At 48.8% G+C, this 21,127-nt stretch overlaps 8 protein-coding genes across 8 annotated transcripts; 6 read left to right on the top strand and 2 right to left on the bottom strand.

Annotated features, from left to right (window-relative positions):
- Positions 1-32: 32 nt before the first annotated feature.
- Positions 33-1,084, top strand: FOBCDRAFT_217186 (uncharacterized protein). The gene is made up of 4 exons (XM_031175750.3): positions 33-393; positions 458-491; positions 542-839; positions 890-1,084. Exons 1-4 carry the CDS (start codon positions 338-340, stop codon positions 1,072-1,074), a joined length of 573 nt encoding a protein of 190 aa, XP_031046883.2. The 5' UTR covers positions 33-337; the 3' UTR covers positions 1,075-1,084.
- FOBCDRAFT_217185 (uncharacterized protein) lies at positions 1,085-1,986 on the bottom strand. The gene has a single exon (XM_054703747.2). It carries the CDS (start codon positions 1,685-1,687, stop codon positions 1,325-1,327), a length of 363 nt encoding a protein of 120 aa, XP_054559722.1. The 5' UTR covers positions 1,688-1,986; the 3' UTR covers positions 1,085-1,324.
- Positions 1,987-3,008: 1,022 nt separating this feature from the next.
- FOBCDRAFT_217184 (HAD-like domain-containing protein) lies at positions 3,009-4,246 on the top strand. Its single transcript, XM_031175749.3, has 4 exons — positions 3,009-3,197; positions 3,250-3,271; positions 3,318-3,386; positions 3,435-4,246. The coding sequence occupies exons 1-4, from the start codon at positions 3,129-3,131 to the stop codon at positions 4,199-4,201; spliced, it is 927 nt and encodes a 308-aa protein (XP_031046882.2). The 5' UTR covers positions 3,009-3,128; the 3' UTR covers positions 4,202-4,246.
- FOBCDRAFT_156717 (uncharacterized protein) lies at positions 4,247-5,737 on the bottom strand. Its single transcript, XM_031175748.3, has 4 exons — positions 5,213-5,737; positions 5,096-5,160; positions 4,820-5,046; positions 4,247-4,771 (listed from the first exon to the last, which is right to left on the bottom strand). Exons 1-4 carry the CDS (start codon positions 5,570-5,572, stop codon positions 4,353-4,355), a joined length of 1,071 nt encoding a protein of 356 aa, XP_031046881.1. The 5' UTR covers positions 5,573-5,737; the 3' UTR covers positions 4,247-4,352.
- Positions 5,738-6,258: 521 nt separating this feature from the next.
- FOBCDRAFT_289673 (DNA topoisomerase) lies at positions 6,259-8,486 on the top strand (the record flags this gene model as incomplete). Its single annotated transcript, XM_031175746.2, has 6 exons — positions 6,259-6,339; positions 6,393-6,590; positions 6,641-6,819; positions 6,870-7,039; positions 7,087-8,399; positions 8,457-8,486. 6 exons carry the CDS (start codon positions 6,259-6,261, stop codon positions 8,484-8,486), a joined length of 1,971 nt encoding a protein of 656 aa, XP_031046879.2.
- A 3,730-nt stretch (positions 8,487-12,216) lies between these two features.
- On the top strand, positions 12,217-13,830 carry FOBCDRAFT_20436 (putative Sin3 binding protein-domain-containing protein). The gene has a single exon (XM_054703745.2). The coding sequence runs from the start codon at positions 12,470-12,472 to the stop codon at positions 13,706-13,708; it is 1,239 nt and encodes a 412-aa protein (XP_054559720.2). The 5' UTR covers positions 12,217-12,469; the 3' UTR covers positions 13,709-13,830.
- On the top strand, positions 13,831-14,774 carry FOBCDRAFT_20437 (uncharacterized protein). The gene has a single exon (XM_059609118.1). It carries the CDS (start codon positions 13,952-13,954, stop codon positions 14,627-14,629), a length of 678 nt encoding a protein of 225 aa, XP_059466927.1. The 5' UTR covers positions 13,831-13,951; the 3' UTR covers positions 14,630-14,774.
- A 3,063-nt stretch (positions 14,775-17,837) lies between these two features.
- On the top strand, positions 17,838-20,651 carry FOBCDRAFT_316724 (uncharacterized protein). Its single transcript, XM_031175739.3, has 3 exons — positions 17,838-18,403; positions 18,454-18,657; positions 18,717-20,651. Exons 1-3 carry the CDS (start codon positions 18,167-18,169, stop codon positions 20,181-20,183), a joined length of 1,908 nt encoding a protein of 635 aa, XP_031046872.1. The 5' UTR covers positions 17,838-18,166; the 3' UTR covers positions 20,184-20,651.
- Positions 20,652-21,127: the final 476 nt, after the last annotated feature.

Here is a 21,127-nt window from a genome sequence, read left to right as displayed (position 1 = left end):
GTCTGACGGGTCAAAGCTCCTGCCGACCTTCTCACGACAAGACGCGCGAGGTCACGTGCAACTGATGCCTGACAAAACTCCGTTTATTGGATGAGTCTATTAAGCCACCAGAAAGGTAAGAGAAGAACAAATACCAGCCAGTAAAAAGCAAACTTCAGTAGCAACATCTGTATCTTTTGAATCGTGAATATCAATTCATCATGGAGACTACAATTCGGTATGGAGCTTGTGGATCACGTGACTATATGTGATATCATGACTATCGAAACACCTCAGTGCCTCGGCAAGTTGGATCTGATACAATTCATCAAACACTCACAAGTGAAGAATTGCAACAATGGCAAGCACAGCAAAGGCAGTGGCCTTCTCGCCGGCTCCTTACCATATCATCACGTAAGTTTATATGAGTTTGTGAAGTCAATCCCAGTAAGAAAAAGCATCGCTAACTCTACGGCAGCTATGGAACTCTACTTGGAACGACTTTCTTCCATGTATGTATCTCACCAAGTTACGAACTCTTTCAATGCTAACAGCTTAACAGACCTTCATCAATGGTATCGTGATATTCAGGACGGTCGACCGCCCTAGCTTCTCTGCCATCCAGCAGAAGCTCTTCCCCATCTACTTCGGCCTCCAGACTGTCTTGCCCGGTGTCCTAGCTTTGACATATCCCGGAAACACACTAATTGGCCTGTCAAATGGCCCTGCTGGCTTGGTGTCGGAGTTTGCCCGCTGGCACTCCCTGCTACCTATTAGCATCATGGCTTTGACTGGAGCTGTCAATCTGCTCGTCTTCCTGCCTTTGACAGTCGAAGTCATGAAGCAGCGACGTGGCCAAGGTGCGTCAATCTTCATGGAGTCGATTTGAGACAGTGCTAACAATCTCTAGTCAAGCGAGATGGCAAGGAGTGGTATGCTGAGGGACCTCAAAGTGATCAAATGAAGGCTCTGAACAAGAAGTTTGGCATGCTCCACGGTATCTCATCCTTGTTCAACCTCATCACTTTTGCAGCTGCTGTTGGTTACGGCTTCACTCTTGGTGGTCGTGTTCTGTCCGTTGCAGACCTTGCTTAAACAATGCACTATTCAAAAGTGAATTCATGTTGAACCTCTAAATTGCTAGAAATGCAAATACTCTTCTCTGCCCAATCTATCTATCCTGTATTCTCAATCGTACAAGCCAGATCTCTAATGTCTATTCGTAGTGTCGTAAATCGTTGAACTCTTGGTATAGCCCTGAAAACAATGCGCCAGTTGGTTTTTCATCACGTGTAAACCGATACAGCTTTAAAGTCCTCCGTAGGTGAAGTTTGGGGCAGGTGGCCTAGAACCGCCATGAAGAACGGAGCTCTTCCTTGGCTTTCTCGAAGTCTCGCATGCGCTGAGCCTTGATCTCTTCCTCGTTGCGAGCATGTTGGGCTCGGCGCTGGTTGGCCTCGATTTGTCCCTTGGTGGTCCATCGGCCAGGTTGACGATCAAGCATGCTTTGGATGTCGAGTTCCTCTGTAGGCTTGGGGAACTCGCGGTTGAGGGCAGGAAGCTTGTGTCCAGCTTGGTCGAACTCCTCACCCTTGAATCCAGGGGTTGACACAGGAGTTGTCTCTGTGGATTGTGTCTTGTGAATGCTAAAATAGCTGTTGGCGTTGCCAGAGGTAGGGGCTGCGGTTGTTGGCGCAGTGGGATTCATTTTGTCAGGTGTTTGAGTGAGACGTGAATTGGTTTGGGTCTCGAAGCGTTAATGATTTTTGTGTGATGAGTACGGTCAAGATAATGTATGTGTGAGACAGTCTTTATATAGGTTTTCAGGGGATAGATATCCTGATAGCTGTGATATCGTGACGAGGTCTTGTGACTGGTTTCGGAGTATGCTTTGCGCGTGTTTGCTCAAAATAACGGCACAGATTGTACGAGATGATGAAAGTTTTAAAATCAAGAGTCAAGATAAAGGCAGCTCGACACGGTTTTGTAGATATTTATAATTACGCTGGTATCCATCTGGGTCTGCTATCAATTCTTTCTCTTTCTTAACCAAGTGGAAACTCCTGTCGTCGATCAGAAATGGTGTGGGGCCCTTAGACTCCTAGCTTCAGGGTCCACGGGCGCCACTCTCTGATACGGAAGCAACCAAGCCAGGGCAGAGCGGTGAATGGATGTTGCACTCCACGGATTCGGTTACGTTTGTCGGTCTGTAAGTCCAGCTGACGAGTAAGGAGACTCTAATCTCGCCGCCTCGGAGCAAGCGAGTGAAAAAAAGAAAAAAAAATCACAAGGTAAGGTAGACCGAAGACGGATGTAGCCCGTTATCTCCAGGACAGAAAAAAAGCCTCCGTTAATAAACGTGGAATTCTAGAAACCCCACCGATGACGATTAGGGTGGTCCATTACTCAGGGCGGAGTTGATGAGCCAATAATAGATCGGCTCTGGTCACTGAAATGGTTGCTGGAAAGATTTCGATTTTGGAGATTCGGTCGCCACACGGAACAGGCTCGCGGCTCTTAGTAGCTTCGGACCAATCAATCGGCTTTGGTATTTTCGGAAGTGAGGTCGGAGATGCAGAGAATGCAGGGTTGTTGTCTTTGCATGAATAAGCCTCAAGTTTGCATACCTGACGTCGGTATCCTCAAAGAGCGAAGGCTTCAGACCTTGAGAAAGAATATCAAAATATATATGTATATTGAAGAAGCACTTTAAGCTTATAATAATTGACCTGAGTCTCTTATCGATTAGTATTGATATCCTAGGTTTTCCTGCCTCCCCTAGCGATATAGCAAGATAAACAGTGAGTCAGGGAGACTGCAAAGAGGATGGTATTCTCATGGGATACTACCCTATATCAGTTGTTCGACATTGATTCTCATGAAGAAGACTCCAGAGATTAACTAAATTCAGAAAATGGATTCATCGCCATGATCGACCGTGATAACCTTCTTTGTTGGTAGACCCGCACGTTTTTCCACGTCTAGAGGAATTACATCACAAGAAACTCCACGACTAAGTGGACATGACTAAGCAATTGGCCGAGTCAGTCAGACTGTTGATAATGATTGTTGACCTATCTTGAATCAACCAACTGAACCTATTGTCGATCATTTAATCATTCTCCTCATTTGGTCATTTCACAGATAATATGGCATCGTCACCAAAGTACATCAGCGGAGATGCTGCCGCTGTTAGCGAGTTCATCGACAAATTCGATGTGAGTCATTTACTTGTGTAGAATTCGAGCCTCAACTGACACTCATGAATAGGTCTTCCTGCTTGATTGCGATGGTAGATAACCATGATTTGTAGCTGAACAAGAAACTGACTCATTCAGGTGTCCTATGGTCTGGCGATCATGTGTATGAGGGAGTCCCTGAGACCATCGAATATCTAAGATCAAAGGGTTAGCTTACTATCCTCACGATCTGAAATGAGGCTTACATCGGCACAGGAAAGAGAACCGTTTTCGTGACGAATAACTCAACAAAGTCGCGCGATGAATACCTAAAGAAACTCACCAATCTTGGTATCCCTAGTGAGAAGGATGATGTGTTCGGTTCAAGCTACTCTGCTGCGATCTACATCTCACGCATCTTGAAGCTACCCGAGAACAAGCGCAAGGTCTTCATTATTGGAGAAGCTGGAATCGAGCACGAACTTGAATCTGAAGGTGTTCCTCATATTGGAGGCACAGATGAGGCGTTCCGACGAGATATCACAAATGACGACTTCAAGGGTATCGCTGATGGCTCACTACTTGACCCCGAGGTCGGAGTAGTTCTCTGCGGTCTTGATTACCACGTGAACTACCTCAAGTATGCCCATGCCATGCACTACATAAAGCGGGGAGCTATTTTCCTTGCTACCAACGTTGATTCAACACTGCCGATGCACCACGACTTCTTTCTCGGAGCTGGATCTTGTCACATCCCTGTTGTTCACGCCACAGGAAAACAGCCCTTGGCTCTCGGTAAGCCCAGTCAAGCTATGATGGACGCTGTTGAGGGCAAGTTCCAGCTCGATCGTTCTCGAACTTGCATGGTTGGTGACCGACTCAACACTGATATCAAGTTTGGTATCGAGGGCCGACTGGGTGGAACACTACATGTTCTGACCGGCGTGAACAAGAAGGAGGACTGGGAGAAGGCCGATGCCATTGCTGTGCCCTCTCACTACGCTGACAAGTTCAGCGATCTTAGACTGGTAGAGAAGCAATAGACGATAGACCATGATATAGATTATAGACTAACTATGCAACTAACTCCTCTATCTAGACTATGATGAATTTGGATACTGCCTTATGCTGGCCAAAACAAAGCTGTTAGTGCTCTTGATTAAGGGTTAATAGGCAATGTATTTAGACGCAAACTTAAGCTTGCTTCTTGTTCTCCATCCTCTTAGCAATATCGCTAGTCCGAATGACCTTTGGCCCAGGAGTCTTGTAGGGGGTAAGGGACTTTGGTAAAAACATTCCAACCTGTTCCTGGTACATGGGGTATTCAGTATACTTGCCAGCTGTGATGAGCTCTGTGAGCCAAGTTGAACCCTGGAAGAGGAGGATCAAGGCGGCAGCGCCGGTAAAAGTGTAGCTGTAAATGTTCTTGGTTGCGAAGCAACTCCACTGGTATAGCACAAACCAGATCATTTGCTCTGCAGCAAAGTTGGGATGTCTGCTGTAAGCCCAGAGACCAGAAGTGTTGAAGCCACGGTCAAGATCGGCTTGGGAATACTTGAACTTCTTGGGGACCTTGGCCTCGGCCTGGTACTGATGCTTGGCCGCATGGTAGTCTATACAATGGTTAGGCCACTAAACATCAAAGCATACGAAATACTCACCCCACTGCTGACCATCGCTAACCCACTCGCTGTAGACTAGGCCGACCATGATGAGAGCAAAAACAATATCGGCAGTGGTCACATCCTGCTCAAACTTGGTAGAGCAGAGAATGGCATACGCAGGAACGCATGAGAAGCTGAAGAGCAGAGCGCTCTGGTAGAAAGAAATGAAGGTGACGTTAAAGAGGAACCAGACAAATCGGGGTACATATTGCTGGAGAATGGCCCTGCATGATATGAGCTGACTGAAGAGATATGAGTGGGCGATCAACTTACCATCGATAATCTTCAGATCCTTTATTGTAACCACCCTTACGCCAGTAATTATATGTCAGGCGGCACTGTTACACAGCATTAGCGACAACTGAACGAATGAGATGTAAGGACACATACACTCCAAAGGGTTGTAGCAGCAGCAATAAGATCAACTCGCGAAGAAGGAACACCAGCAAGACGCGCCCAGACTGAGAGATGGACAACGTATAAGTTTGGGAGAATCGACCACATTCGATCAACTTGAGAGTAGTTTCGGTTGATCTCGGAGACAACGAGGAAGACAAAGCCAAGAGCAATAGAAATGGCAAAGCCTGATATGAGAGGGTTTGTATCAACATAAATCTGCCTCAGCCCATCAGGACTGGCAATGTTGTCAAGAATGTGTCGAGGAAGAGCATAGAGCTGCGGAATGTAGGGTTGGACTGTTTTGGCGTACTCGCCGCAATCCTCAATGGATTTGACGAATGGGAGAGACATAATGCTTGATCTTGACAAGGCAATGGTTGATATCAGATTTTGGGCCTCTGATGTGAATGCAGCACAGCTGGTTTAATGCCCACGTATAGCGATGCACAGCTTCAATAGCGTCATAGATGTCAATTCGAGGTGGAAACCACTTTAGACCATGGAAGGACACCTCTGTTGCCTGGTTCCCGCCTTGCCTGTGGGACCACTAAGCTTTTAGGTGACACTCCCCTAGATTAAACGGATTCAGCCGCTGTGGCTAGTGGTAATCCGCCCGTGTAGCCACTGAAGAGGCTTAATCCCGGAGAACTTAATTTTCAACGTCAAACCTTGGCCTTGCCTCAAGTTTCCCTCCTCACCGTGAATATCAGAAATGAGCTTCAGAGCGTTGGCGTAAATATTGAGGCTACAGGTGTTTCAGCAAACAGTTTATCATGGTAACTGGCAAACAATTCCAATAACTGCCGAAGTCTTGTTGTTGAGAGACTATGGCAGCAAACTATTTTTGCTGCAAACGCGCCTAGTTGACCGTGTTTGTTATGCACATCGTGCTTGCCTTAACGCAAAACTTCGTCTGCAGTCCCGGGCAGCCTGAGGCAACTCTCCACTCGCTTTTTGTACCGTAGTCACTACGACGGGACTGTTGAAAAATTGCATCAGAGCTATAAAACAGTCACAAAGACTTGCATTCCTCCAAAATGAGAGTCCTCTGTGTGGCTGAGAAGCCCTCCATATCCAAAGCTGTGGCTACACATCTCTCCGGAGGCCGTATCGAAACGGTAGAAACCACTCAGCGCGCAACAACAAGAACACCTGGCTAACGAATTGATAGAACAATACAAGAAACAAGTACATCAAGAACTACTCATTCGATTTCGACTTTGGCCGTCAACTGGGCAATTGCTCTGTTACCATGACATGTGTCACTGGACACTTAACCAACGTCGACTTTACTCCAGCTCACAAAAACTGGTATCAACCACCTCCAGAGTCATTATTCACCGCCCCTATTGTCACGAGTGTCAGCGAAGTAAGAGTTCCTATCCTGATCCAGAAGCAATCAGTATTAATCTTTCAAAGGACAAGAAGACAATTGCCCAGAATTTAGAATCGCAAGCAAGATATGCCCAAGCTCTAGTAATCTGGACAGATTGTGATCGTGAAGGAGAACACATCGGCAATGAAATTGTCGAAGCCGCTCGAAAGGGTAAACCTGGTATCCAGGTTTTACGAGCAAGGTTCAGCAATGTCGAGCGAGCGTACGTTGTCATGTCCTCTTATTCTATGGGGTACCTACTAACAATAACAGTCATGTTATCTCAGCAGCCAAGAACCTTGCAACTTTGGATGAGAGGCAGGTCCATGCTGTATCTGCAAGAATCGAACTGGATCTTCGTATTGGATATGCATTCACCCGTTTTCTCACAAACAACTTACGGCCTCTCGGAGGACCTATGGAGAAGCTGACTCTGAGTTATGGTTTGTACCCTGGTCATCACCTCGTTTACATCTTGCTGATTTTTCAGGGTCTTGCCAGTTCCCAACCCTTGGGTTTGTCGTGGATCGTTACTTTCGTGTGAAAAATTTCGTTCCTGAGCCGTTCTGGAGCATTAAACTGATGCACACCCGAGACGGTAAAAAGGTCGATTTCTTCTGGCTACGGAATAGGCTGTTCGATCGAATGTCCACAGTGATTCTCTATGAGAGATGCCTCGCGGCCAAAACAGCAACAGTGACAAAAGTTCAGCAGAAACCCACTCGAAAGTTCAAACCATTGCCTCTGACAACCGTTGAATTACAGAAGGCTGCGACGAGGTTACTCCAGATGAGCGGACAGCAGGCCATGACCATTGCTGAAGGTCTATATAACAAGGGGTTCATCAGTTACCCCCGAACGGAGACAGACCGGTTCGATAAAGGGATGAATCTCCGTGCTCTGGTTGAGAAGCAAACCAGCGACCAGAGATGGGGCTCATTTGCACAGAATCTTGCCAGTGGTGCTTTCAAACAACCAAGAGAGGGAAGACATGACGATAAGGCACATCCTCCTATTCACCCTATCACATATGCCTCGCCTTCCATCTTGAGTCGCGACGAGGCTCGTTTATACGAGTATGTTGCGCGCAGATTTCTTGCATGCTGCTCAGATGATGCCCACGGTATGGCAACTGATGTTGAGCTTGAATTTGGAGAGGAGCGTTTCAATGCTCATGGAGTCATTGTGCTAGAGAGAAACTACCTTGACGTGTTCATTTACGAAAAATGGAATAACACAGTGGAACTTCCGAAGTTCACAGAAGGTGAGCGCTTTCAGCCAACGGAGGCTATGATGACAGAAGGGAAGACCACAGCGCCTGGTTACCTGACGGAAGCCGATTTGATCGCTCTCATGGATGCCAATGGGATCGGCACAGATGCTACCATGGCCGAGCATATCCAGAAGATCCAGGACAGGGAATATGTCGCTACGATCAGCCGATCAGGTCAAACCTCGGCAGATGATGAGGATGCGGACACAAGTACGTCCACAAGAGGTCGTGGACGTGGACGTGGCGGTCGAGGTGCCAGAGGTGGACGTGGTGGTTCATCATCATCAGGCGGCCGAGGCGGCTTGAAAGTCTTTGTCCCTACGCAGCTTGGAGTGGCTCTAATCTTAGGATTTGATCGAATGAACTTCGAAACCAGCCTTGGTAAACCATTTCTCCGGAAGGAAATGGAAATCAAGATGAAGGCTATCTGCGAAGGTCGTACCAACAAGGAAGTCGTCTTACGGGAAAGCCTCGCTCAGTACAAGCATGTGTTTGAGCAGTCCCAACAGAAACTAGGAGTCCTACGAACGGTATGTCCCATATGCTACACAAACTCGGTTCATCGTATCACTGACCTGATCAATTAGGCATGCCGCGAGTTTGTCTTTGGCTCGTGAGATTCATGCCCTCGGTATTCAGGGCATGTTAACCCTTAGTTGATGCCACACTCACAATTTAGAACTCGGGCAATCTTCGAGGATATCTGGGGTTGAGTTGCCAACCTTGGAAGTTGACGACATTACGAGCTTACCTGCACCCCCATTGTCTCATTTGTGGGTCGCTAGACTTGTGAAGTTGTGAGATTCAAATCCGACTTGGAGCCTATCAGCTGGTGGATCATGCACACGTACGATCTGAATGATGTGATTTGGGTATCGTCAACGATGGCCTCGAAACATGGCGGCGGCATATATGTCAAACCACCCCTCAGTTGAGATGTACTTGGCGGCGGCGGCGGGGTTGGCTCAGCTGCAGCTGTAACCATGTCCCAAAGAGTCACAGTGGTGTAAGCATGGCAGTGACGAGTCTGCTGAACTCGGTAATAGACAGGCGAGACAGGGAAGCTTTGTGCGTCAACCACCTGGTTGGGAACGAATGGACGAGGTCACTCAATGTGGAGGTCTTCGGAGCGGGATAGAACGGGATCGCCAACGGCACAGGAGCCACCGGCCCCCGCACGACGCGATATTGTAGCCTCGGGCTTCAAGAGCGCGGGGCAACGGGATTGATGGATTGAGTCCGCATCCCTTCCGTTCTTCCCTATCGATGCGCGGGGAAGAGGCTTTTTTATGAGGTGCCCACGGCGCAGCATTGTCCAACGTGGGGTTTTATCAATGGATGACGGGTCACACTGGCGCCCAAGGATGATTTTCCTTGGTTTGATGAAACATCAAGAGGGGGAGGCTTTGTCGCCATGATCCATCGGCTGGTCGGTGCCTCCACCATGTGAAGCAGACTCGCTGTTGGACGACGATACCGGCATCTAGAAAGGTGACGAACTTGAGTCGGTAATACTGACGGCATCGTGAGTCCAATCACAGAGAAGGACCTTGGCAACGTGACAGTAACACATCAAGGATGGCTTCCTTAGATGATGTGTTAGTACTCGAATTCCAGTACATCTGACACAACAAATTGCCTTGATTTGCAAAAGGAGAAAGTACGCGAATGCACCTATGTACGAACTTGGACACAGCCATCGACATCAATACGAAGGCTCCGAGAATGGCTATGATTACGTGGGATTGGCCAAGGAACAACTTGCGAATGCAGACATAGTGGGATATGGCTTTCCAGTGAATACATGAGTACTTCGGTCAAGCCGGTAAACTCGATGGTGGTGTCGTATCTTTGGAATTGATGATTAGGGTTGGTTATTCACCACAAATAACGCCAGCACCAAACGCCAGCACCAGGCGCCCGCGCGGTCACAAGGGAGACGAGTCTTGATATGAAGCGATTGCACAAATGGCCAAGCCGAAGAGAGGACCGTATGAGCAATATCTTAAAAACAGTACCACGGGAACAGTCGCAGGTGTGCCCACGCCCTGGATACGGTTTTAGGGACACGCCCCCATCGCGATACACACGGGATGCCACAGCTGGAACACGGGTGGCTTTGGGTTCGCCGGGAGCGTGCCTCTCTCATGCTTCTAGCCCTACACACTTACGAACAAAGAGTTTGGATCACGCAGGTACGTGTCAAATTAGGCACACAACAATATTCCAGAAATTCAAGTTTGATGCCCTGTCTCAGTCCTCCTTTTCAAAGCACCAAGGGCTCACTAACAGCAGCCGGACGAAATTAGGGCATGACGATGGAAATTTGGTCCATTGCTGGTGCTTGTCATGACTTGATGTTCCCAGTAAAGGAGGGACCCCTTACCCCTGTCGATGCATGCTAACAGGGCCCGCTGATTCCGTGAAAGGGCCAAAGAAACTCATACAGAGAGTGAGTTGGACACAAAAGACTGACATGCCTTTGTTGCAGAATTATACTAAAGGGTGCCTGCATTATTCTTGCATGAGCCGGATGGATGCAGGTATTTTCTACGATCAACATTTCTTCCATGGGTGTCCCTGCGATGCATGTCATGACGACCACGTTTCCACAAGCAAGAATAGAAAGCCATGACGCCGATGACTTTCCCCTTCAGTTGAATCACCATTTCGATGAATCAACCTCACATTCGAGTCGATCCAGCCAAGTCGCGTCGGCGGCGATGGAGGGATGGAATGTTGGCGACTATAATCTGGTGGCTGATGTTGAATCGCGAACAGCCACAACCTTAGACGACTGACTAACATCAATAAACTCCAACAACCTTACCCCAATCTCCTGGGCCCCGTGGCCTAAGGCGTTGGTCAAAAGGGAGCACTGTGGTTTCTCTTACACGCTAAGACTGACACCGGCTCAGGAATAGAGCTGCGACTAATTAATGAATCCCCAGACTCTGCAAAAATTGGAGACAGTAGCATAACTTGACATGACAGATACCTAGAGAGAAGCGAGCCCCATCCTGCCGAGAGACCAGAGCCAGCCGTCGCAAACACGGGGTTCATTGCTGGGCCCTGCTTCAAGCTGGAAAAGCAGTATGACGATCGATACCGGTGCCGCTTAGTTAGACGCGCAGCCTCGGAAATCTGAGAAGAGATGCCAAACGCCCGACTCCCTCCGTCTCAAGTCTCCAGTAACCTTTCAACATGTCGCACATGATGATATATAATGGTGGAGTGAATTATGCCCTCGTCTCCGTGCGCCGTAAAGCTCCGAGGTCCGGAACTAGAGCAGGGCGCCGGAGCCGGGCCCGTCCTAATTGTGACTGTATTATTTGTCCCTGTTGCTTTTCTTTCACGATGAGGATTCATCTTTGTCATCCGGAAGCTGAGCCGACATTTGGTGTTGTGCCATGGCAGCCATGCCCTACTAAACATCCTTACAGAACCCACGAGACTGGAAAAAGGGAGTCGATAGCGAAAAAAGCGCGAGCCATATCGTGGGCTCTGCGCTGAACCAAGCTGGAGCTCACTAGGGCATGAAACGGGCAATTTATTTCGTTTGGCTGGGCCGGATCGCTTCCCCGTTTGCGCTGTGGCCTGGATCCTCTCGTTTCCCTAGACTACCAGATGCTTGGGAATTAGAAGCAAATGAAAAACAGAAAAAAACAATTTCACATGGACCAGCAGAAAGAAAGGAGAGTGCCACTTTTGGCAGGGAATGACGAAAAGAAGCGTGATAGAATCAGAGAGAAAGGGGAAAGTTTGTTGGGTTCCAGGCTTCTTCTATTGCTTTGGGTTGCATGTCTCAACCACGAGCCAGTGCAAGATTACTAGCAAATGTATGGATGATTGATTGTGATTGTGAGTGCCTATCTAAGGGACCTTATCCTCCCAATCAACCTTATCATCCAACGCTGAATGCACACGCCCCCTAAAAATAAAGGCACCTCCAACAAGTTGGCCAAACATGGGGGTGAAGACGAATGGATTCAAGGTTTTAACCCGTTTGGGGGCTGTGGCCTGCGATTGCGCTGTGATTTGTCGGTATAGGGTGGCGTGCTTCTAGCACGTACAGTGCCACAAAAATGGCACCCACCAACCCGACCCCGAATGAATTGGGTGCTTGTTTTGAGGTGAGAATTGCCTTCCAACAGGCAGAGAGACAGGGCACATTGACCTCGCGATAGGTGCTGAATGCACCCAACCTACTAGACCTGGGTGAGGTGTAAGTGCAAGTACGTACCTACCTCACACTCGCTGGGCAGGGCACACGGTTGCTCATGCTCAGAGTCACAGTCAGTCAGTCACACACTCATATACATAACCTACTTATCTCCCTCCCCTTCCCTGGATGTTCTTTTCATCAAACACAACAACACTACCAGAAGAACCACAAGATTCGTACAAGAGTCTCTTGTCACAGTCCAGATTATCGCGCCAGCTCTGCCCTACATAGCCAAATACCAGCCATTCAGCAACAACGTCTTGCAAGCTCTCCTTACACCAGGCTTCTGAATAGGTACGTACCTTGTTCACCTTAGTCTGACGCAGTGCACCGACCGACCGCGGTGACTCGAGAGCGAGCCGGGCTCCATTTCTCATGACCGCAACTCTTTACCGCTCCCATAGGGCAGCAGTACCTGGTTCTCGCTCTCGTTCTCTTCACAGAGATCGCGTCGCAAATTTTATCTCATTCTCAAGATCAAAATCGCTGACCAAAGGTTCCCATTTTCAGACTTGCTCGTTCGGAAGCGCATACAATCAAGACCGAAACTCGGTAAACATGGCTACAATGGCAGCGGCTGCTCGTGATATCTCCCAGGCCTCCTTGAGCCGAGACAACTTAACTGCTGTAGCGGCTCGGAGTGTCCCTGCGACTGTGACACGACCTCAACAACCCCTTCCTACTCCCCCCAACTCCATCTCTCCCAACCTGCCGCCCCATGGCCTCAAGGCGCAGCTCCAAAAGGCCAAGCTTGAGCCTATTGACTCAGACCTGGACCTTCACGAGCCGTCGGATCGACGACGTTCGATCTCGCCTGGCCTCGAGGCTTCGGGTGCTATCACTGGCTCTCTCCTTGCCAAATACCACCTGCCAGAGATCCTGCTCAACCATGGTCCCTTGGCTATCAGACACATCATGGGGTACCTGACCACTTCGGTACCCGGATTCTCTGGAATCCCCCCAACAAAGGCGCGGAGACTAGTCGTGGGAGCTTTGGAGGGACGAGGAGGAGAAGGAGGCGGACTGGATGGAGAGGTGGAATTTGAAAAGGTGGGATGGGGCCGATGGGATGCTCGTAAGCGAGGACAGCCTTCTCGACACCGACAAGGAACTCCTCCTTCATCCTACGGCGCGGGCATCCCCATCGGTAACAACGGCGGTAGGGGTCAGGACCGGCCCAGACTCAGCATTGCGTCAAGCAACGGGGATTCGGTGCAGTATTCTCATGATGATAACGACATTTACATGATGGAGCATGAGGCCGACAAGATGTCCATGGATGGATCTGGATCCGCTTCGTGCTCCGAGGCTCCGGATGATGATGTTGTTATGAACGATGATCCTGAGGATGCGACGGATGACGAGGATTGGGCTACCATGGGGGCTGCTGCTCTTCGAGCCGAGTCTTACCCTAACCAGGCGGCAGCTCAGACAGACCATGGCTTCCGATCCTCTTCTGCATATGCACCAGGTGGACTTCGTTCGTTCTCTGCCAGCTCCGGCATGGCTCGCCCACCTCAAACACTCAACATCGACTTCTCGGCGTTGGCGGGCACCTCTGACGCACAGGAGCGGGAGGCCGTCGAGGCGCTCCTGCAGCTCGGTTCTGTATAATACCTCTCTGCATGCACGGCGTTTTTTGGGCTTTCGAGATTTCTGAAGGCGATCGATTCGGGGCAGGGGCTGGTTGGCTTAAGGAGAGGCCGTGTCGGCCCACACCAATGACCGAGGCGGCGACCTCTGGATCACTATTATTATCACGATGACACGGTTCTCTTAACGTTTTTCTTCGGGCTATTCTCTTTCTTAATATGGGCTCGGTTTTTGGCGTCTTGGTACTCGGCGGCATCTGTCTACATGACAGGTGAATCATCGTCGGCTGTGGAAGGTCAGCATACGGGCAATATTCCAATGATTGGGTGTCTCCCGAAACTTTTCGGTGCCCAGAGATGGAATATTCTAATACCCGGGTCTTATTTCTTATTATTGAGGGGACACAAGTTGTGGAGGCGTTGCTTCCATCACTTGATATTCCTGTCGCTCCATGGGGGCTGTTCGATTCTAGCCCCGAGGCGCATACTTATGCCGGGAGCTTTGGCTTCTGAGCGACACGACAACACCCTTGACGGGAAGGGCTGGTCTCCGATGTTGAGTCGTCTCCTTGGGGTATTTGTTTTACAATACCCGGTCACCCAAGTTTTGGCTTTGCATCATTACCAGATCCTACCACTTCAACACCATGTGGAGGATTATGACGACGATTATTTTATACCATTTGTGGGCAGTTGCAGCCAGTTTTTTGGGCCTCGTTTTGCCACTTTCTCGAATCTTTGTTTAATCAACTTTTATGGGCATTTGATGTGGGGAACGCATCATCATCAACGACAGATAGAGGAGGAAAGGGACAGAAAGGGGCATCCTGGATGGACCCTTAACACAACATATAGGGATATGATATCATGGCTGGAACCAGTTGGGCTCGAACGCTACACGCTCGCCCTCGCGTCTTTTGTTTGCCGAGGGCACAAAGACTGAAAAAAGGAGTAAAATCATATTGGAGCGATGGATTAGATAGCTTCCTGATCGTTAGTATCTAAAGCCTCTTGAGCTTACCAATGGAAGTTCTGATCTTTCCTTTCCACATGGAGTGTCTGTAGCATTGCACGTGTGAGTGTTGATGTTGACGTTATGAAGATGAGGGGTTTGGTCGGTCAATGCCGATGGGGAGTGTGGCGTCAATCTCGAAATCGGTTGGGAAATTGTATTGTGGTGTTGAGAAATTGAAGAAACAAAGCATGCGATGATACCCTCATAGAATGGCGAGATCAGAGTTTATAGATAAGAAACTCGTGTTCAGCCATTGCGTTTATCAATAATGTTCCATGTTGGAAAGGTTGAAGGAAACTATAACGAAAGAGTTTTGTGGCGGAGAGAAGTGAAGTCATTCGATCGATGGAGACACTCATAATCTGCAGTCACGTGAATGGTCATGTTTTTGAGTATATTTCGTAATCGCAATACTGGTAGTGTAATCATCTTTTCATGAGTATGGTATGTTGATTCGCAATGAAGCAACAAGCTGGAACATGTCTTCTCTGTGTTCTCAAGTTTTTCTCTTATTGACCTGCTGTGACTGAGCAAGACGAAGTGTGCAGTATGATGAATGCTATCTCGTGTAAGTGGTGTTTACTCCAGATCGGTACTGTATGGGTTTGTAGAGTAGAACACAGATCCTTAATTCTCAAAGCACAATGATAATAGAGTCAACTACTACCCAAGCCTACCAGACATACACCAGTAGAAGAAACAGCCCAACAATCTATGCCGACGCCATGGATAACGAGACAGGGGCTCGATACAATCAACATTGCTGTTGCCTACCCTAAAGATTTTCATCATCTGCATCACGACTAAACAATTCGTTCTGGAGGCCTCTTGCATTCGTCGCTATGTATGGTATGCACTTATTCCGTGCATACAGTTGAAATATTATGAGCCAATTTGATTATCGAATTCGGTGGAGTTGATATCAGCCTAATGCACCGAACAACACCAAGACCGCTCACCAGTCGGACTCTTTCCCTCAATCACAAAGCAGTATCATCACGCCAAGGAAACAACAAGCGTTAACAGCCGGCAATAGGAAAATAGACGATCATCTTACTCTATCCCGTCGCTGGCATCTTGGCTCTGACATGCGATGGGGTGATTATCAAAGCACTTCTGATCTTGGCTACAAAGCTTGAGCAGGCTTATGTTCACAAGACAAGAACGAGAAGACCTCGGACATTTCTTGGCATGCACTGCCACCGTTTGTCGTCATCACCAAGACCTTGGCATCAAAAGGAGTGGGATGCTCAAGTTCTGGGCATTCTCTGGGCGCTCCCTTGGCTTTTGCTTGGCCTGATAGTGGTGCTTGGTCTGGGGTAATAGTTCGGGGAGAAGGGAAGCGTTCCTGCGGAGGAAGGAGGAGAATATAATCTTCAGTGCGGGATTTGTTGGATGATTGTTGATGTAATCTTGATACTCGGTGGAGAGGACTGTGTAAGAGCGCTTGGAAGATTGAACGATATTGACTTCACTGGGTGACGATGAAAGAACGGCAAAACGTGCAAGTCTACGAGGCATTTCACGGACGTATCTTCATCTCCGATTCCCCATTGCGGCAACGATGGTTATAGATCCTCGGCGTTCTTATTTTCCTCGGCGAGCTTAGAGGAACGAACAGGTTATTTCAACGGCAAATGATGGAGATACTGCTGAGCGTTATCAACCCCGTTGTTTACTATGCTACTATACTGTGCCGCAACTGGGCAGATTAAGAGATCTCGGATGGTTTGAGACGTGACATCTTGTCAATAATGCATGTCAATATGGAGAATCAATATGGGGAAGCATTGACTATGCGACCCGACACGCAAACCGGTCAGATGCTCAGGTAAAAAAAAAAAAAAAAAAAAAAAAAAAAACGCGATAACACTTTGTTCTGTTCAACGAATTGGAGTTGATTTTGAACAGTCTTACACTGTAACTTATTAGCCACCATGCATGCAGAGAACATTCCCTCCTTATTCCTAACCGAAGCATCATATCAAAGTTTAGTGCGATCGACTTAATCTGAGCCCAGACAGGCAGGCAGTAAACGGCAGTGAAAAGAAGCATAATCACATTCTAACAAGGGGAAAACGTGTGCTTGGCTCTACATTTCTTGGCGTGTCTACATGAAAAGAGGAGAAGGAGACGCCAAGAGGGTCTTGGCAGTCTGGGGCCAAGCTTGACAAGAAATGGAGAATATTGTCTTGGCTAAATGTCTCGGCGAAGAAAATAAGGACAAACAAGAGTGAAATGGGAGAGACGCTGGGCCTGGGCAGATGGGCGGAAAGCTTGGTTGTGTGGGAGTCTGGCTTGGCTGATGGCATGAGGTTACCTAAGAACTGTACCGGGTGAGAGAAGGGTTCCCTGAGTCAGGTCAGTTGTTGATCAACTTATGTGTTTGCTAGAGTCTGGTATGTTTTGGACGTCTCGCTCCCTATTGTTAGTATTATGTATTATCAAAGTTGCGTGCTTTGTCTGGTGCTTTTGACTCATCTATCGGAAGAGGCCAATCTCCCACTATCCGATACCATAACCTGCCCGCCCTGGGAATAACAGAGCCAGAACCTACTACTCTTCCGGCAGATTTTGTCAAATTTAGTTGATATTAACGTTAGACTACGGGGGATAACAGTTCCCCGATAGACCCGGAGCTCTCCATTTATAATTTTTACTGGGCTTACTCAATCGCTGCTTGTCCCCTGCTTAACTCCGCATGCAGCATATTCTGTGCACATTCGTGCAACCACAGCATTTCAATTCTCGTACAACATTTGTCTCTTCTCGTTCGGATTTGGCCCCCGCCGAAAGACTTCCTGAGGTGAAGAGCACAAGGTGAGTGAGAGTGAAAGGGTGTCAGGTCAGGGCCGAAATCCCAATGGCTCAGGTGACGGAACGACAAAACGCTTGACGCAGTAGGTGGCCAGCTTTGTGTGAGGCCAATATGGACAAGACCAATAGAAGGACGCACATGAGGGGCAGTGCCCAGAATGCCAAGCCTTGGCGCTCTTGGCATTCCCAATCTGCCATCAAACCAGGTGTAGCTCATGCCAAGAGCTACTCTCCACCATGACCACACCGGTATGGCCGACCATGTACCCATCGCTTGTCAGTACTTCTTGTCCTTGCCAAGACCTTTGCCAAGAGTCGCCAAGAATCCCGCCGTCTTCATTCTCTTGCCCAAGAGTTTTGGGTGAATGTAAAGGGAGCTCACTCCCCCCGTCACTCATTTATCAAGAACGAACTCTCTTTTGAACATCTCATTCAACTGTAATCATCCCTCTCTATCAATCAATCTCTGACTTGTTTCCTTTCAACAAGTTTTGATTGATTTTACCCTGAGAGACACCCATCGAACCCTTGTTGAACTAAAGCAAGACCCTCTACACTCTGACTAGTCTCAGTCAGTTAGTTATACAGCATCGCCACTGAGCGGGCTTGATCAGATATCCCATTATTGCATTCTCTTCTATTCCCGTCATGTCTCCTCCCGCTCCAGAGCAGAAGCCTCAGCTTCAACAACAACAACAGCAGGGCTCATCATCAGGAGATTCATCTTCTGGCAGTGCCAATGACTCAAAGTCTGTGACGCCTGCTCCTAGCGCCACATCTAATACATCCCAGAGCAGCACTGCTCCCTCAACATCAAGCGACGATAACCTTATCTGCCGATGGAATGCTTGCAACCAAAAGTTCCCTGCTCCCGAGGCTCTCTATGTAAGATACTGAAACATCACCAAAGAGCAATAAAAATTGACCTCATACAGGAGCATATTTGCGAGCGCCATGTTGGTCGCAAGAGCACAAACAACCTCAACTTGACTTGCCAGTGGAACTCTTGCCGAACTACCACGGTCAAGCGAGACCACATCACCTCGCACATCCGTGTCCATGTTCCTCTCAAGCCTCACAAGTGTGAGTTCTGCGGCAAGTCTTTCAAGCGTCCTCAGGACTTGAAGAAGCATGTCAAGGTAAGAATCACAACCACAACCCATGCCTAAAAATTACATCAAGCTCACACGCAAACCAGACCCATGCCGATGACTCTGTACTTGTTCGCCCATCCCAGGATCCTCAAGGTGGACTCAACTACAGGCCACAGCCTCCAAAGGGTATGTCTCATCTCGACTCTAGTCCACGGCTGTGGTCCTCCGGTTTTCCTTCCCTCGAGGCTAATCCGCCCCCAGGCCCCTCTAGCTACTATGATCACACTGGCCAGATGCGAACTAACGCAGCAGCCTTTGCTCATCAGGCAGGCCATCCTAGTGGCGGTTACTACGCTCCCCAACCCTCTACCAACTATGGTCTCTACTTCAACCAGCCTCCTATCAACAATGCCCGTACCGAGCACCTTGGATACAGCGCTGCTGCCGGCGGTTATGACCGAAAGCGCACCTACGACATGGTTGACGACTTCTTCGGCAGCGCCAAGCGTCGACAGATCGATCCTTCGTCTTATGCCCAGATTGGTCGTTCCTTGATGCCCCTCCATGGCAACCTCTCCGTTCCCAACGGTCCTATGACTGCTACCGAGCAGTACATGCCTCAGCCTGCTCCCGCACCGGTCCACGCTGGTCCTACTCCTAGCCAAAACCCCTTGGCTCAGCAATACTACCTGCCCATGCCCAGCGCGCGAACTCAGAAGGATCTCATTCACATCGACACCATTCTTGGCCAGATGCAAGACACCATCTACGAGAATGCTAACCACGCTACTGCTGGTGTCCACATTCATCACGCTGAAAACGGCTTCAACGGTTACCGCAACACTCCTTCGCCTCCTACCTCTCACAGGTCTCCTACCGGCATGCATGTCGGAGCTGACGGCTACCAGCCTGTGTCTGCCGCTAGCATGGCCTCGCCTCTGACGGCCATCTCATCTACCGGCACTCCTGCTGTTACACCGCCCTCCAGCTCCATGTCATACACATCTGGTCACTCACCAAGCCCATCATCCTCTGCCATGTCTCCTCAGTCCCGCCACGGCTCAACTGCCTCAGTCATGTACCCCACTCTCCCCACAAGCCTCCCTGCTGTTAGCCAGGGCTTCGGCCACTCTGCTACAACCACTCTTGGCCCTAGCTTTGACGGCAGTGAGCGTCGCCGCTACTCTGGTGGTATGCTCCAGCGAGCTCGTGCTGGTCCTCTGCCTCTGCCTCATGAGGACACCAGTGGTGCTTCCACTCCCAAGGCTAGCGAGTCTGCTCTGTCTGTTGGCTCTCCCTCTTCAGAGTCTGATGTCAGTGATGCTACCCGTGAGCGTGAGGAGCAGTATGACCGCTGGCTCGAGAACATGCGGGTCATTGAGACTCTTCGCGAGTACGTCCGTGGACGTCTGGAGCGCAAGGAGTTTGTGGACGACAACGAGTCGCCACGATCTAGCCACTCTGACGCTATGGATGTTGACCCAAAGAGCCCTCAAGCTCCCCCCAGAGAACTGGGTACCCCCCGTGAGGGATCCTCTCTGTACCCTATCCTTCGCATGCCTGGCGCTTAGGTCAGTCCTTGAGTCAGCTGCTGGTTTGGCTGTACGTGTACTATTATCGTCTATCTTTTTCTCTGCATCAAAGCAATGCGGAATGTTATGTTCACGCGGTCTCAATGTTGATATGAAGTCTGAACCATTTGGTTCTGGGACGCTCTGAATTGAGCTTCCCACAATTAGCGGCTGGGAAGGGCCTACTATTTAGTTGGTGAAATATAAGGACAGATGTAATGCAATGGACCTTAAGTCGGGGTTTCTTTTTCGTTTTTCTTTTGTCAGCTACTGCTTGACAATCTTGTGGTCAATCAATGACGGATTATGAATGATATAGGCAAAAAGGTGGCTCGGTTTTTGAGATGAGATAGCTGGGATTTGAGTTATCGAGTACTATCAACAAGAACAATATCAAAAAGTGCTGAACAATCTTCCAAGACCATGTTGACTCTCTGATACATCATGCCTGATGTCATTGGTTTGTATTGTATACGACATGTTACTTAATCAATACGAAGCATCGTCAAAATCTCCGAATATGACCGACAAGCTACACACAGATTACGCACAAAGCACCTAATGCAAGGGCACATGCACTCCACGATCAAAGTAGAAACAATGTAGGACAAGTATTCTCCGATACGTCGTCGCCTCCATTCCAGCGAAAAAGTCGATCCCTGTAGCGAGTCCCGTGCTGACCCCGAGGCTGAAGCAGCGATCTCTGTCGCAGGATATAGCCAAGGATGGCCGTGCTGTGTCGATCACTGTGAGGCTGTGAGAGGACAAACGTCACTATGTAAGATTTGTGATTAAGAAGAGCTAGTTTACGATAGATGAACATATTCTTGTTTGCGTGTGGTGTTTGTTGTTTCATGGATATAAGGTGGTTATGATGCATGATAGTGTTTGCTGCATGCGGATGAGTTGGGACGATATTGGTCTTGCATTTAGCATGTATAGTA

This window comes from Fusarium oxysporum, chromosome III (assembly GCF_013085055.1).
Source record: "Fusarium oxysporum Fo47 chromosome III, complete sequence".
Taxonomy (NCBI): domain Eukaryota; kingdom Fungi; phylum Ascomycota; class Sordariomycetes; order Hypocreales; family Nectriaceae; genus Fusarium; species Fusarium oxysporum.
Note: the sequence above shows the minus strand (reverse complement) of the source record. Positions and strands in the feature narration are given on the sequence as shown.

Bases quoted from the DNA above. Each gene is read 5' to 3' on its own strand.
- FOBCDRAFT_217186 (XM_031175750.3), top strand. From the start codon at position 338: ATGGCAAGCACAGCAAAGGCAGTGGCCTTCTCGCCGGCTCCTTACCAT. The intron at 492-541 runs GTATGTATCTCA...ACAGCTTAACAG, and splicing joins TTGGAACGACTTTCTTCCAT to ACCTTCATCAATGGTATCGT. The intron at 840-889 runs GTGCGTCAATCT...AACAATCTCTAG, and splicing joins GAAGCAGCGACGTGGCCAAG to TCAAGCGAGATGGCAAGGAG.
- FOBCDRAFT_217185 (XM_054703747.2), bottom strand. From the start codon at position 1,687: ATGAATCCCACTGCGCCAACAACCGCAGCCCCTACCTCTGGCAACGCC.
- FOBCDRAFT_217184 (XM_031175749.3), top strand. From the start codon at position 3,129: ATGGCATCGTCACCAAAGTACATCAGCGGAGATGCTGCCGCTGTTAGC. The intron at 3,198-3,249 runs GTGAGTCATTTA...ACTCATGAATAG, and splicing joins AGTTCATCGACAAATTCGAT to GTCTTCCTGCTTGATTGCGA. The intron at 3,272-3,317 runs GTAGATAACCAT...TGACTCATTCAG, and splicing joins CTTCCTGCTTGATTGCGATG to GTGTCCTATGGTCTGGCGAT.
- FOBCDRAFT_156717 (XM_031175748.3), bottom strand. From the start codon at position 5,572: ATGTCTCTCCCATTCGTCAAATCCATTGAGGATTGCGGCGAGTACGCC. The intron at 5,161-5,212 runs GTATGTGTCCTT...GCTGTGTAACAG, and splicing joins CTGCTACAACCCTTTGGAGT to TGCCGCCTGACATATAATTA. The intron at 5,047-5,095 runs GTAAGTTGATCG...CATATCATGCAG, and splicing joins GGATCTGAAGATTATCGATG to GGCCATTCTCCAGCAATATG.
- FOBCDRAFT_20436 (XM_054703745.2), top strand. From the start codon at position 12,470: ATGACCGCAACTCTTTACCGCTCCCATAGGGCAGCAGTACCTGGTTCT.
- FOBCDRAFT_20437 (XM_059609118.1), top strand. From the start codon at position 13,952: ATGACAGGTGAATCATCGTCGGCTGTGGAAGGTCAGCATACGGGCAAT.
- FOBCDRAFT_316724 (XM_031175739.3), top strand. From the start codon at position 18,167: ATGTCTCCTCCCGCTCCAGAGCAGAAGCCTCAGCTTCAACAACAACAA. The intron at 18,404-18,453 runs GTAAGATACTGA...GACCTCATACAG, and splicing joins CTGCTCCCGAGGCTCTCTAT to GAGCATATTTGCGAGCGCCA. The intron at 18,658-18,716 runs GTAAGAATCACA...CACGCAAACCAG, and splicing joins ACTTGAAGAAGCATGTCAAG to ACCCATGCCGATGACTCTGT.